The following is a 16,375-nucleotide window of genomic DNA, read 5'->3' on the forward strand; positions in this document are numbered from 1 at the left end:
CGGGTTTGACGGAGAAATGGATGGATGGTAAGGAGGAATGGATGGACAGGGGAGTGGGAGGGAGAGATGAATGGGAGGAGTGGAGGGTATCCCCTTTCTATTCCCTTGTGTGGAAGCAATATTGTAAGATCATAGACCTTCCATTAAAGATAAACAGGTGCAAAATAAAGTCCAAATTTAAATTACAAGCCACAATCCTAAAGCCCTGTACATGCTGATTCTGGTTTAGTCACCTGGAGACACAAGAAACAGTGGAATCTGAAGCAACAAGCAATCTGTGGGAGGAATTCAGCAGGTCAGGCAGCATCCTTGTGGGGAGAGGAACTGTTGATGTTTCAGGTCAAAATCCTGCATCAGGATCTGATGTGTTTCAGCCAAAACGTCAGTAGTTCCTCTCCCCCTCACAGATCTTGCTCAACCCATTGATTTCCTCCAGACGATTGAAGACACAAAGTACTACAGTTGGTACAGACTAGTACAAACAATCTGCTGGAGGAACTCAGTAGGTCAGGCAGCATCTATTGAGGGAAATGGACAGTCAACGTTTTGGATTGAGACCCTTCACCTGCACTGATTGAGTCCAGATGAAGGATCTCTACCCAAAACATCAGCTGTCCATTTCCCTTCATAGATGCTGCTTGACCGGCTGAGTCACAGGGTTATGCAGCACAGAAACAGGCCCTTTGGCCCAACTAGTCCATGTACTCCCCCAGTGTTGTATGTGTAACTCCAGTACATTGTTTGCAGCTCTTGTTTATTGGAAAACAGTCGGGGCACAGAGCCAGAGGGCACACATAACATAATCTAGTGGAAGAAATACAAAGAAGGGATGGAGGGCAGATGCTGATTTAATTATAGTGATGGGAACGGCAATATCTTTTGGGAACAGTAGCGTAGTAGTTAGCTTAATGCTCTACTGCACTAGCGACTCGGATTCAAATCCCACTACTCTAAGAAGCTTGTACACCCTCCTCATGACCACTTGGGTTTCCTCCAGGTGCTCCGGTTTTCTCCCACATCCCAAAGACATACAAGTTAATATGTTAGTTGGTCACATTGTTGTACTGGGCTGTGAGAGCTCGAAGGGCTCTGTTACCATGCTAAATTTAAAAATTACAATGCTTGAAGGTGTAGAAACCATAATATAAAAAGAGCATGTCCCCACTCCAACACCAGCAGTGCAGGCTGTCTACTCAAATAAATAAACTTCACAAAAAGGAAACCAGACCTTACCTGAAGAAACAGCTTCAAATAAGCTTTGAAATATTTTTAGCGTGTGAAAGACAGAATTAAAAGGAAACTGTGGTTTCTTTTTTGTGAAGATGATATTCCGTGTATGCAGTATCAGATCACACTTCAGGACAGGTGCAAGAGGAAACTAGTTAACCTACTAACTTCAGGACAGCTAATGTGACAATACACAGCTCTCACTTCAATGGCGCTTCCTTCAATATGTTCTCCCGTACAACTCCCGATAGTTAACGAGTAGGTCGCCACTTTGCCTAAAGCCCCTTATAAAGGCCACAAAGACAGCAGAAAAGGTGAAAGGGGAAATGAGAATAAATCAACACTTCCTTCCATCAGGACAGAATGAGCAAGTTGTGGCTTTTTTACCTCCAGAAAATATGATGAGAAGTGATGGACCATTTCACATTATGGAGTTTTTTTAGAAGAGGGTAGATACACACTCAGTGGCCATTTCATTACGTACTGCCTGTGTAATAAAGTGGCCAATGAGTGTATGTTCATGATCTTCTGCTGCTGTAGCCCGTCCACTTCAAGGTTTGACACGTTGCGCATTCAGAGATGCTCTTCTGCACACCGCTGTTGTAATATGGTCATTTGAGTTACTGTCACCTTCCTGTCAGCTTGAACAAGTCTGGCCATTCTCCTGACCATTATCAAGATATTTTTGTCCACAGATCTGCCACTCACTGGATTTTTTTTTTGTTTTTTTTGCACCGTTCTCAATCAACTCTAGAGATTGTGGTGCGTGAAAATCCCAGGAGATAAACAGTTTCTGAGATACTCAAACTGCCCATCTGGCATCAACATTCATTTCATGGTCAAAGTCGCCTAGATCACATTTTTTCCCCCATTCTGATGTTTGGTTTGAACAACAACTTGAACCTCTTGACCATGTCTGCATGCTTATATGCATTGAGTTGCTGCCACATGATTGGCTGATTGGATATTTGCATTAATGAGCAGGTGTATAGGTGTACCTAACTTCCAGACATTGCAAAACCAGGGTTCATTAAAACTAACACAAAAGATTCTGCAAATGCTGGAAATGTTGAGCAACACACACAAAATACGTCAGAAGCACAGTCAGTAAGGCAGCATCCATGGAAGGGAATAAACTGACGACAATGAGAGGCACGTTTTAAAAATAATTAGAGGAAACTAAATTCTTCACCCAGAGCATCAATAGAATGTGGAATCAGTAATCACCCTGTAAATGCCTACAAGAAAATGAATCTCAGATGTACTCTGATAATAAATTTACTTTGAATCTTGAATGGCTGATGTACTGATGTAGTTCCTTGCAGAACTTACCAATCTGTCAGCATCTTCGGACACTTGAATATGACGCAAGTGGAAGACAGAGGTTAGACCAGCTGGGAAAACACAAGGACATCCAGCAACCAGATAGAACAGCCAGAGTTGGCAACTCTAAGCTCTCTCATGACTCTTTAATTAAGATCTTCGCAAATTTGGCTGTGGATAACAAAGTGACTGAACCAGCAACAAAAGCAAGAACAACATTGAGACATAGGATATTACAGCACAATACTGGCCCTTTAACCTATTCTAACCTCAATCTAACTCTTCCTTCCATTTTTCTTTCATCTACGTGCCTATTTAAGAGTTTCTTAAATGTCCCTAACGTATCTGCCTCTACCACCACCCTTGGCACACGTTCCACACACCCACCATTCTATGTAAAAAAGAACTCTATAATGCCCCCCCACCCCCTCGTATTAACTATTGCCACCCTGGAAAAATGTCTCTGGCTGTCCACTTGATCTAAGTACACCTCTATCACCTTTCACCCTCCTTCGCTCAAACTATCCCCATAAGACATTCTCTCCAATCCTAGCAAATCTACTTTGCACCTCTGCAAAGCTTCCACATCCTTCCTATAATGAGGTGACCAGAACTGAACACAATTCTCCAAATGTGGTTTCTCTCCTCTCTCGCTTTTGCATATATCCATTTTCAATCAATTCTCAATTCCAATTTTAAAGTTGTTCCTCTTGATTTCTCCATCCATAGCTTTATTCTTCCTTATCCCTGTAATCCTCCAGCTCTTCAACCTTCCGAAGTATATCTGAACTCCTCTAGCTTTGGCATTTCATCATTCTAGATAATAATCACATCACCAATGGCAGCCACACTTTCAGAGAAAAGCCTTAGCTCGCTCAAGCTGTCTTCATAAGACATGCTCTCTAGCCCAGGCAGAGAGAGAGGGTCAGGATAAACCAGAGAATTGGGAGCAGACAAGAGGACAGCTAGGTGACCAATTGAGGGAAGTCTATCAGAGGGCAAATGGAGTGAAACAACTGGGTATCTGTGGCAGACACTGGGAAAAAAGGGTAAAGCACAATCCCACTGACTTTACCCTGCTGGATTGCTTAGGGCTGTGTTTGATTCTGGTATATCTCCAAGTCGAACCATCAGGCTCCTGAACCAGCATGGAGTACTTCACTCACCTCAACAGACACCAACAGAATCAACAAACTCATTCACAAGGCCAGTGATGTTGTGAGGATGGAACTGGACTCTCTCACGGTGGTGTCTGAAACGAGGATGCTGTCCAAGTTGCATGCCATCTTGGACAATGTCTCCCATCCACTACATAATGTACTGGTTGGGCACAGGAGTACATTCAGCCAGAGACTCATTCCACCGAGATGCAACACAGAGCGTCATAGGAAGTCATTCCTGCCTGTGGCCATCAAACTTTACAACTCCTCCCTTGGAGGGTCAGACACCCTGAGCCAGTAGGCTGGTCCTGGACTTATTTCCTGGCATAATTTACATATTACTATTTAATTATTTATGGTTTTATTACTATTTATCATTTATGGTGCAAGTGTAACGAAAAACAATTTCCCCCGGGATCAATAAAGTATGACTATGACTAACTCTGAACTGATTCCACAACCTACAGACGACTCACTTTCAAAGACTCTTTACAACTCATATTCTCAGTATTATTTACTTATCTTTTTGATTATTTGCATGATTTGTCTTTCTTTTGCACATCAGTTGTCAATCTTTATTAATCTCACAAAATGCTGAAGGAACGCCAAAGGTTAGGCAGCATCTACGGAAAGGAATAAAGAGTGGATGTTTCGGGCTGAGACCCTTCTCAGTCCTGAACCTTCATCAATCAATCCTGATGAAGGGTCTCAGCCTGAAATGTCCTCTTTCTATTCCCCTCCATAAATGTTGCCTGACCTGCTGAGTTCCTCCAGCATTTTGTGTGTGTGTTGCCCTAGATTTCCAGCATCTGCGGAATCTTTTGCGTTTAGTCATTATTTATGGCTTTTCATAAACCCTATTGTACATCTTTATTTTTCTGTAAATGTCTGCAAGAAAATGAATCTCAAGGTAGTATACAATTTACTCTGAACTTGCCCAAGAAAAGTTGACTACTCCGTGCTCTGTTTTCTCTTTCCTTCTCTCTCTCTTTCTCCCTCTGATACAATGCCTGTAAAAATTCAGCGAGGCCTAATCCTCTCAGGAGAACAAAAATATACTTTTTTTCAATTTTCCCTCCAAGGGAAAAAAGATATGCTCTCTGCAGGGTCAAATCACACCACATAGAGAAATAATCCTCTGCAGCTGAAAGGATGCTAATTTTGAAGAACTGGTGCATCAAAGTCTAAAAATAGCTAAGGTTGCGCTTTGAGCTCAGAATATCAGCGACTTCGAATGAGCATAGCAACCGTCACGTATCAGGCTGCAAAATCACTCTCCTCAACTGCGACTTCCAAATCAATGAGCAAGACATTGCTAGACAAAAGCAGAGGAAGTTGGCTCCATAGTCCCCTTTGAGTGAGACAGAAGAGACACAGTCTTCCCCACTAATCCTGGCAAACTGCATCCCCTACATAAACAAATCAGTTGATGAGGAAGCCAGTAACAGAGGAGATTATAATTTCTTCTTCTTCTTCCTCTTCTCCGTCTTGTTTTACGGTGGTTGGCACCCAGCTTAATGGTGCATTACCGCCACCAAATTATAATTTCTCCCAATGGCCTATTTGATATTATTCCTGTTTCAAGATATTAAAGATTAGCTTTATTTGTCACAGGTACATCGAAACATATAGTGAATGCATCATTTGAGTCAAATCAAATAAATAAGCAGGAATTAGTCCGCAAGTGTCACCACACATCTGGCACCAACGTAGCATGCCCACAATTTACTGATCTTAACCTGTACATCTTTGGAACATGAGGGGAAACCGGAGCACCCACAGGAAACCAGCAGAGTCACAGGAAAAATATACACCAGCAGTGTGAATTGAACCCTGATTGACGATCGCAGGCACTGTGAAGCAACATACTAACCGCTACACTACCATGCTACTGATATCCTAGCTACGCCTCCCAGCATGAAAGCTTTGTAGAACAAAAACTTTAAAAAAAATGTTAACTGCAACCAGTATTTGTTTGCGCTTCATGTTTTTACCTCCATCTATTAATATTATGTGGGCTACAGAATATGTTGTTCCAGCATCCACCTAATGGCTCATTGTGTTACTATTTACTGCAGATGCAATTACAGGGCGCCATGGCACTGCAGCGGTTAACATAACACTTTACAGCTCAAGGCATTGGTTTTCAGAACTCAACTGCACTGCTGTCTGAAGGGATTTTGTACATTTTCCTTGTGACCATGTGGTTTTCCTCTGGTGTTCCAGTTTCCTCCCACAGTCCAAAGATGTACCAGTTAGTAGGTTAATTGGTCATTATAAATTGTTCCCTGATTAGGCTGGGGGTAAATAGGTGGGTTATTGGGCGTGGCAGCTCATTGGGCTGGAAGAGCCTATTCCATGCTGTACCTCTAAATAATAAAATAAAATTATGCAGAATGAGCATAACTTGTGCATGAAATATTAGTAGAAAATTAGCAGTTACCTAGAGTCCCAGTAACCTGCTATGTATAAACTCACTGCGTTACTTCTAGGCACTCTCCCTTGTTCGAACTACACTCTAGGGATCAGAGGGAGATTAGCACTGGTTTAAAGCTGGTATGTGTGGCTCATTGAAAGGCAGTTAGTTCTAGGCTGTGATTACATTTCAAGTAAGCAATCAGGGGCTCGAGTCTATATTCAGTCACTGTGGACTTGTGCGTTGACTGGTATCTGTCGATAGCAGGCTGTCTGAGCACCTGCACGAAGAAGTAGATTTGCATTGATCATATCTCTTATCGATTCAATTACAGAGCTTTACAAATCCATGGATTAACAGAGCCAACTAAGTGCAAAATGTTCCTCAAATTCATTTAAGCTCGACACAAGAGACGGCAGACGCTTGAATATGGGGGGGGGGGGGAATATCAAAGAGTCTGCTGGAGGAACTCAGAACAACAGCATCTGCAGGAGAAATGGAATTGTCAATATTTTGGCACATGTATGATAGAACCCAAGTCATTTGGGTATATCTAAAGTGAAGGTCGATAGGTTCTTGATTAGTCAACGGTTATTGGGAGAAGACTGGAGAATGGAATTGAGAGGAATAATAAATCAGCCATAATGGAATAGTGGAGCAGACTCGATGGGCCAAAATGGTCTAAAAATGGAGACCTATGTAGAGGGAAGGGCTGGATTGATTTTAGAGCAGGTTACAGGGTTGGCACAACATTGTGGGCCAAACTCTATAGTGCTGTAGTGTTCTATGTTCAATTGTTCATGTGAAAACAGAGTCTCAACCCAAAATGTTAACAATTTCTTTCCACCCCACCCACAGGTGCTACTGAGTTCCTTCAGGGACAGTTTGTTGTTCTAGGTTCTGGTATCTACAGTCTCTGGTGCCTTCAGTACACTTGGCCCTTTACATTTCAAAGCCATCTCAATGCACTACCTACTGCATTTGGTTTGGAACAGCTCATAGTGAAAAGTGTTTGTTTTGGGAGTTGACAAGACAGACTGTGCATTTACACAATCCACTGTCATGTGCAGCTGTCCAACTTTAGAATATAGAACATTACAGCACAGTATAGGCTCTTTGACTCACAATAATGTGCCAACCTTTTAACCAACTTTAAGATCAATCCAGCCTTCTGTTTTTCTATCATCCTCAGAAGTCCCTAATGTATCTGCCTCTACCTTCACCCTGGCAAGGCGTTCCATACAAGCATAAAAAACCAACCTCCAATCAACTATACTTCCCTCCAATCAACTTAAAATTATGGCCCATAGTATTAGCTCCATTTCTGCTCTGGTCAAGTCCAAGGGACCCAATCCATCAGTAGAATCAGCTGCAAAAGACATCTTGCTGAACTAGATGGCTGTAACAGTGTGCACGTGGAGAAAGAGTTTAACAAGCTTGGATTCCAAGACTCCAAGTGCCAAAAAGCTGGCCATAGCACTATGGGTAGCCTCAGTTCCAGAAGGTTGTGGTGGGTTCATGCTCCACCACAGAGAGTTGAGCAGATCATTCTGCCAAGCTTTCACATAGCTTGGGAGACATTTGTATCAAGACATTATACAGCTGAAATATGAAGCTGAGGTCCCATCTATTCTCTCAAGTGGAAAAAGAAACCCACAGTGCTATTAGGGATTAAAACAGGAGCTGATTACAATTAATTACATCTCCACCATTAATCAGCATGTTGGAGACACAAAGGATGCTGGAAATCTGGAGTAACACACAAAGAGATAGCAACACACAATAAAATGCTAGAGGAACTCTAAGTCAGGTAGCATCTATGGAGGTGAATAAAGAATTGACATTCCGGGCTGAGACCCTTTATCATTTCTGATGTTTATCCAGGAGGGCTGCCCCCAACATCAGTAGGTGTGGGTTGCATTTCACTGTATGTTACAATGTACTTGTGGTTAAATAAATCTGAATAAACCTCCTGATAGTTTATTCCTCTCCATAGATGCTGCCCGACTCGCTGAGTTCCTCCAGCATTGTGTGTACGTTACTCAAGATTTCCAGCATCTGCGGAATCTTGTCTGTCCACATGAAGAAACAGCCTGTTAGCAAGATGTTGCAGCTTTGTACAAGCAGGCTGCTGCAACAGTGACTACACAACAAAGAAATGGCAAGGTCCTTTCTAATGTCATGAGAGCAACATGAACAGACTTAACACCTTGCTGCCTCCCAGCACACATTTACACCCTATCTGAATCCGTGCCCCCCCCACTACCCAACTCACAGACACACTCTCATGTTGCACTGCTCAATTTTCATCTTTTATTGCTGCTGTTTCACATATTTATATGACTGCTTGTTTTATTATAATAGTGTCAATAACATTATACTGTCTTACACAAATATGCACCTCACACTTTATGTCACCCTGTCAACCTTCAGGACATATCACTCAGGGACTTGTGTTAACATGACTGTATGTGCTAGATCATAACTAAATCTGCAGTGTGTGACTATATCTACTGTGAGAAATGCTGTTTCGTTGAGCTGTATACATATGTATGGTTAAATGACAATAAATTTAAACTTGAACACCTGTAAGTTAACAAGTTGTTTTTCCTTGCTGCCCAAACCCTTTGCAAAGCCCTTGATGCATGTAAGTTCCACCAATGCCTCTCAGAAATGGTGTGATGAGAAGGTAGCAGGGGACCCCATGCCTTGTTTGACACCACAGAGTGGAACTACTTACCTGACTCTGCAACTTGCTTTGTTTCTTCAGCCGCAGGTTTTCCGGGGTGTCTGCCACGGCAGTGAATGAAGATTTTGGGTAGTGCCTAGAGAAAAGAAGAGAAACAAACACCTTCAGTTTCTATGGTTACAGACATATTCCCACAAGGCCTTGCTTTATTATCAAAGCTAGCGACAGGAATTATGAAAGTGGGAGAACATTTCTTTTATTTGGGTAAAAAAAACACACCAGGATGATTTCACTCTAGAAATTAATACCTCAGACACACTTTGCAGGCATTCTTTCTGGATAGCTCCAACCTGACAGTATCAACATCAATTTCTCTAATTTTCTATTCCTCTCTCTCTTTTTCCACTCTCCATTATTCCTTTTTCTTTTCCTCACCTGTCCATTGCCTCCCTTCTGGTGCCCCTTTTCCTTCCCTTTCTCCCAAGATCAAAATATCCCTCAATAGTTTTCAGAAAAATTATTTCCATTACTACTGTGTGGCTAAGTACTTTCAAAATAAACCAGTTGGACAAAATGGAGGCATGACAACACTTGTGGGCTGCCCCCAACACATCCTCGACACAAACAATGCATTTCACTGTATGTTTCAATGGATCTGTAACAAATAAAGTTAATCTTCTCTTACCTTATCGTAACATTATTCCTCTTTATTATGGAGACTTTTCATACGCATTTCAGCTGGGTATGAAAATGAATCTCAGGGTAGTATATGGTAAAAATATATATACCTTGAGAATAAATTTACTTTGAACTTTGTTGTCTCAGTTCCGTCAGCCACTGCCCATCAGGACAAGGACTGTTAGGATAGGAAACAACTTAAATGAACTTTATGCTAAATATCACTCTTCTGGAATATATTTTGATTATTTGTTAATTTGTTTGTGGTAATATTACTTTATGTGTTATGTGTGAGTCATATGTTGTGCACCTTGGTCTATACTAGGGGTCGCCAACCCGTCAATCTTTGAGACTTTCCCAGTAGATCCCGAAGAAAAATCAAAAATAAATACACAATACTGTTGTAATGTGAGCATGATAAAAGTAAGTAATACTAATTAGGATAATGGTAATATAGCAATATTTTCACTAAAAAGCTGTTTGTAAAGAGAGATTGTTTCTGGGTTGCGGGGGTTTAGCTCCGTTCTTTCTGCCCGGTTGGCATGTGTGTAGTGCCCTCGCCATGCACTGCGTTTACAGCGTAGCCTGTGCTGCATCAACATGACCAATCAGATTCGGGATAAGAGTACTGACTGTCGCAAACATCAATATACGGCAGTGGTCCCCAACCTCCGGGCCGCGAAGCAGGCAGTGGTGCAGCGGTAGTCGGGATGCACACAGCACATTTTTAAGAAAAAAAGCCGAAATAAACAAGCTAATTAATTAGGTGCTGCCTGGCACGTAAATGTCGGCCTAGATCAGAGGCGATGCAATCGGCAATCGCTCATGATATTCTGACAGCGTAGCAGAGGCTCCACGAAAGAAGGCAAAAACATACAAATTCTATCCAGAATGGGAAGAGGAATTTCTATTTACCTTGGTGAAAGACAAGTATGTATGTATGTTGTGCCACCAAACACAAGCACTGACTAAAAGAGGGAATCTGGAGAGGCACCACAACACCAACCACCAGAAATTTAAAGACACCTACCCCCCAAAGAGTGCAATTCATGCCTGGAAAGTTGAGCTGAAATCGGGGTTGAAGGCCCAGCAATCGTTTTTCACAAAACATGCTGCTCAAAATAAGGCTGCTATTGAAGCATCATGTCGTGTAAGTCACCTTTTGGCTAAACACAAGAAACCTTTTACGGATGGCGACTTATTCAAGGAAGCAATGGTCATTACCGCAGAGACTGTTTTTAATGACTTTAAAAACAAAAATGGCATCACAACCGCAATACGTAATATACTGCTTGGCCCTGCAACAGTGACAAGGAGAATAGAGTCATCGTCAGAGGACGTAAATATTTTTCACTACAGTTCGATGAATCCCTGGATGTAATGAAAACAGCTCAGCTTGTTGTATTTATCAGAATGGCTTTCCAGGATTTTACAACAAAGGAGGACTTCCTCACTCTTTTGCAATTAAAGGAGAGAACGAGAGGTGAGGATATTTACAATGAGTTTTAAAAAAATATCCTTGAAAATGACATCCCCATTCATAAACTGGTGGCAATTACTACTGATGGGGCCAAGCAATGCACAGTGTGTGCATTGGTTTTATATCACTAAAAGTCAGTGCCTACTTTGGGTCAACTTATCTATGTGAAATTGCAATTTCACATATGAAAATTATTAAATCTAAGTACAGGAGTTGACTTACTAACAGACACCTCACTAGGGTTGCCAACTTTCTCACTCCCAAATAATGGACAAAAGTAGCAGTTAAATCCCGGGACATTTGTGTTTACCCCGAGAAAGACTACCATGACCATGAAGTCTTGCGCGGGCACCTGTGTGCGCATGCGTGTACGTGCCGATTTTTTTTAACCCCACGAATCGGTTTTGGCGTAACCTTCATTATTTCTACTTTATATAGGCTGTGTATTTATCATATCATTCCTGCTTTTACTATATGTTAGTGTTATTTTAGGTTTTATGTGTTATTTGGTATGATTTGGTAGGTTATTTTGTACGATTTGGTAGGTTATTTTTTTGGGTCTGGGAATGGTCAAAATTTTTCTCCATGTAAATTAATGGTAATTGCTTCTTCGGCATAAAGCATTTCAGCACGAAAGGTTTCATAGGAACGCTCTACCTTAGCGGGGGGGATACAGGACAGTTGGCAACGCTACACCTCACAGACTGTCTCAGACTGGCTATCTGTAGTTATGAGCCAAATTTCAGGGAACTAGCAGAAAGTATTCAGCCCCAGTCATCACACTGAGTGCAACAGTCAATTTTTATTCATTTATTTTTCGTGTTGAAATAAAATTAAATAATGAAACTTAGAATTAAAGGTGTGAAGTATTGTAATATTCTTAAAGAAAGACAGCTGTGGCCTGTTTGATATGCTAGTTAGTGTTTTCTTGTTTGAATTAATTTGAAAGTTTGACAAAAGTATTTTGTGTAATTCAAATACAATTCGCCCAAATAAAAGGTCTCAAATTGGAAATACAATCTGAGCTGTTTTTTCTCTAAACGATTTAGTAGGTAGATCTTACCTTTCACTGAGGTCGAGGTAGGGGATCTTGGGCTTAAGAAGGTTGGTGACCACTAGTCTAGAGGAAAGTTGTTTCATTTGGTGGGTTACATGTGTATGGCTGCATGACAATAAACTGAATTTGAACCTGACCTTACCCCCATTTAAAGGCAGGCAGATAAGAGGACCACATTCTTATGCAGCTTAATGTAAACGTCCTTAACAGGATTTAATAAGTGTTCAAGCAACATGTTTTTTTTATTAGAGTTACCAGAAAGAAATACAGAATGGAAAGCTAGGAGGAATGCTGGCTTGGTTTCCAATCCCAACTCCCCAGTGTACAAGCACACACATGCTCTTGCCCAAAGACATGAAGGCTAATTATGTAGTCTACAATTAAATTGGATAACTTGGCAGGAGGTGTCAGATCAAGTCACTTGCAACCAATGAACAAGACAGACTGCATGGCAACGAGATTAGCATTTTTAGAAATGTCAAGGTTAATAATGAACACAAAAGGTGCTCCAGATGTTGTAAATCCAGAGTAATATATATAAAATACTGGAACTCAGCAGGACAGGCAGCACTTAACAGGCAGCACAATAAACGGTTGATGTTTTGGGCAAACACCCTTCAGGGTAGCATGGCAGTTAGCGTGTCACTATCATAGCTCAGAGTTCCATTCCAGTCTTCTCTGTAAGGAGTTTGTATGACCTTCCAAATGAACAGATTTGTTTCCTCCGGATGCTCCTGTTTCCTCCCACAGTCCAAAGGCATACCGTTTAGTAAGTCAATTGTCCTGTGATTAGGTTAGGGTTAAGAACTGCAAGTGTGTTGCTGGGTGGTGCTGCTCATTGGGCCTGTTAATTCTGAACAAATAAAAACAATAAAATCAGGTCTGGAAAGGAAGGGAGCAGAATAATGAATTTTTCTGTGCTAGAAGTGGTTTAACAATATTGAAATTTATTATTATTTTCCAGTCACAACACATGGAGTTGAAAATGCACAGCTGGGATCAAATCACAGGGTCTGTGGTCATATGGGGGGTGGGGTCATTAAATTGGCAGCATCAGGATGCTGACTCTGACTGGATCTATTCCTGACGTTGCCTCTTCTCTCACACTTGTGTCCAGCCTGTCCTTGCTAGCACCAGGCCACCTTCCTGTGTGCATCAGCTAGATTATTTGTGGCAGTCAGTCAGTCAAACAGTCCCTCCTTTCTTGCAAATCAACAACAAATGTGCAATACTCTTTAAAGACATTAAAAACATTATTTTATTGCCTTTATTTTCTTTCAGCCGTGTCACAGATAATGATGTCTTAGCTCAAAGCCCTGGGAGCATCATGCAGGCTTGGCAACAGAGAGCAGAAAAACTCTCGTTTCATTTGCTAGCCTAATCCCAACTCCTTGCATCACTACTTGGTCTGGAGGCTCCAATGCACAGGATCAAGAGAGGCTGCAGAGCATTATAGACCCATCCTGTTCCATCACAGGCACAGCCCTCCCTACCATAGGGAACATCTGCAAAAGATGGGTGCCTCAAGAAAGCAGCGTGCATCATTACGGACCGTCACCATCTGGAGACATGCCCTCTTCTCATTACTACTAGGAAGAAGGTGGTACAGGAGCCTGAAGACACACACTCAATGATTCTTCGCCTTTACCATCAGATTTCTGAACGGTCCATGAACCCATGAAGACTCCTTATTATTCCTCTTTTGCATTACTTATTTATTGTAACAACAGGAGGAGGAAACTGGAAGTCCATGAGCTAGTCCTCACAAGTAGAGAGTGAGAGTGTCAGCAACTTTAAATTCTTTGGCGTTATCATTTCAGAGAATCTGCTCCAGAACAAAACATGCTGTAAGTGCCATTACAAAGAAGCCACAGCAGCACTTCTACTTTCTCAGAAGTCCGCATAGGTTCAGCATGCCACCAAAAACAATGACAAATGTTTATGGATACATAGTGAAGAGCATCTTAATAATTGTATCACAACCTGATATGAAAGAACAGAATTCTTTCCAAGAATGGAAAAGCCTACAAAAAGTTGTGGATATAGCCCAGTCCATCACAGGAAAAGTCCTCCCCACCATTGTGCATATCTAAATGGAGCACTGCCACAAGAAAGCAGCATCCATCAAAGACCCCCACCATTCATGTTTTCTTCTCGCCACTACCATCGGGAAGGAGGTACAGGAGCCTGAGGTCCCACACCACCAGGTTCAGAAACAGTTATTATACTACAACCATCAGGCTCATGAACCAAAGGGAATAACTTCACTCACCTGAACTCTGAACTGATTCCACAACCTATGGACTCACTTTCAAGGATTCCACAACTCATGTTCTCAGTATTATTTATTTATTTATTATTGGGGTTTTTTGGGGGGTATTTGTGCAGTTCGTCTTCATTTGCAACATTGGTTGTTTGTCAGTCATTGTGTGTAGTTTTTCATTGATTGTAATGTACTTCTTTGTTCTACTGTGAATGTCAACAAGAAAATGAATTTCAGGATAATATATGGTGAACTTTGAACATAAATTTACTTTGAACTTGGTATTCTATGTCTTGCAATGTTGCCAGAAACTAACAAATTCATGACATAAGTCAGTGATAAACCTGATTCTGATTCAGAGGCAAAATGTTCTCTACTGAGAAAAGAGAAACATAAACCAGAAGTAAACAACTGCAACAAAAAAAATGCATTGTCCTGAAATCAGTATAGTGAGCTAGGGATTCGTCTTTGGAGAGAACACTGAGCGGTGACTTGACAGAAGTGTAGAAGATGATAAGAAGGATAGATCTAGAGGACATCCAGGGACATTTTCCCAGGCGGAAATGGCTAATACAAGGGGGCAGAATTTTAGGGTAATTTTAGTCCTTCTGCTGACTCCCTGCTTCCTCAACACTACCTGCCCTTCCACCTATCTTCAAATCATCTACAAACTTAGCCACAACAACCATCAATTCCTTCATCCAAATCATTGACATATAATGTGAAAAGAAGCAGTCTCAATTCCAACCCCTGTGGAACATCACTAGTCACCAGAAGCCAACCAGAAAAGTCTCCCTTTATTCCCACTCTGCTTCCTGCCAGTCAACCAATTTTCTATCCATGCTAGCATCTTCCCTGTAATACCACGGGCACTGGTTAAGCAGCCTCATGTGTGGCACCTTATCAAAGGCCTTTTGAAAATTCAAGTAACAACATCCACTAACTCTTTGTCTATCCTGCTTGTTATTTCCTCAAATAATTCCAACAGATTTGTCAGGAAACATTTCCCCTTAAGGAAATCTTGGCTTACTTTATCATGTGCCCCCAAATACCCCAAAACCACATCCTTAATGATCAACTCCAATACACTGAAGTCAGACTAACTGGCTTACAATTTCCTTTCTTCAACCTCCTTCCTTTCTTGAAGATTGGAGTGACATTTGCAATTTTCCAGTCTTCCAGAACCATTCCAGAATTTAGTTATTCTTGAAAGATCATTACTAGTGCCTCCACAATCTCTGTGGCTACCTCTTTCAGAACCATTGGGTGCAGGCCAACTGGTCCAGATGACTTGTGTATCTTCAGACTTCTCAGTTTCCCAAGCACCACCTCCTTAGTTTAAGTACTGGATAAATCCAGGATCCCTTCTGAATGAGTAAGTCCCTGATAGTCACTCCTCAAATTGCATATGAACAACATGGTCACTATGGTGCACCATAGTATGCATCCTATCTGGATGCATCACAACTTCTCATGGCAACTGCTCTGCATGTGACCGCAAGAAACTGCACAGAGTTGTGTACACAGTTCAGTACATCAGTCTGAATCATCTCACCTTTCATTTTTCTAATCTCCAACAGCCCAACCCACTCAACTGTTCCTCAGAAAGCAGTTCTTTCACTCCAAAGTGTGGAAAATAGCATCTGGATCCCAATCTCTGTCTTTTTACCCTCCTTCAGAGACTGTTCACAGTAAGGGGGAGGAGTGGGACTAGTGATAGCTCTTTTAAAGTGCCAGCAATTGTGTGATGGGCCGAATGCTGTCTTACTGAGATGTGAAATTATGGCCAGGGCTTTTGGAAACTGAGTGATTCAGAATTCATTTGGTTAAAATGGATGCCAGAACAATCAAATCAGGTTTGGATTGACAAGTCAGCAATCTACAACTCAATTACATCTTTATCATCAAACCCAAAAACACATATATTGAAGTCACAAGAGATTCTACAGATGCTGGAAATCTTGAGCAATATACACAAAGTGCTGGAGGAACTCACGAGGTCAGGCAGCCTCTATGGTGCTGGAGTGGTTGAGTCCTGATAAAGTGTCTCGGCCCAAACTATTGAACGTTCATTTCCCTCCA

General features: G+C 41.6%; 1 protein-coding gene across 2 annotated transcripts in view; it reads right to left on the reverse strand.

Moving 5' to 3' along the window:
• Positions 1 to 16,375, reverse strand: part of lasp1 (LIM and SH3 protein 1) — a 196,336-nt gene that overhangs the window by 114,172 nt on the left and 65,789 nt on the right. For both annotated transcript variants that reach the window (XR_010016496.1, XM_063037182.1), the window contains exon 3: positions 8,867 to 8,951. Coding sequence is in view for 1 of the 2 variants with exons in the window: in XM_063037182.1 (XP_062893252.1) it covers positions 8,867 to 8,951 (85 nt within the window). In the remaining variant the exon portion in view is untranslated. The remainder of the gene's footprint in view (positions 1 to 8,866; positions 8,952 to 16,375) is intronic.

Source organism: Mobula hypostoma, chromosome X1, assembly GCF_963921235.1.
Source record: "Mobula hypostoma chromosome X1, sMobHyp1.1, whole genome shotgun sequence".
In the NCBI taxonomy this organism is placed as follows: Eukaryota; Metazoa; Chordata; class Chondrichthyes; order Myliobatiformes; family Myliobatidae; genus Mobula; species Mobula hypostoma.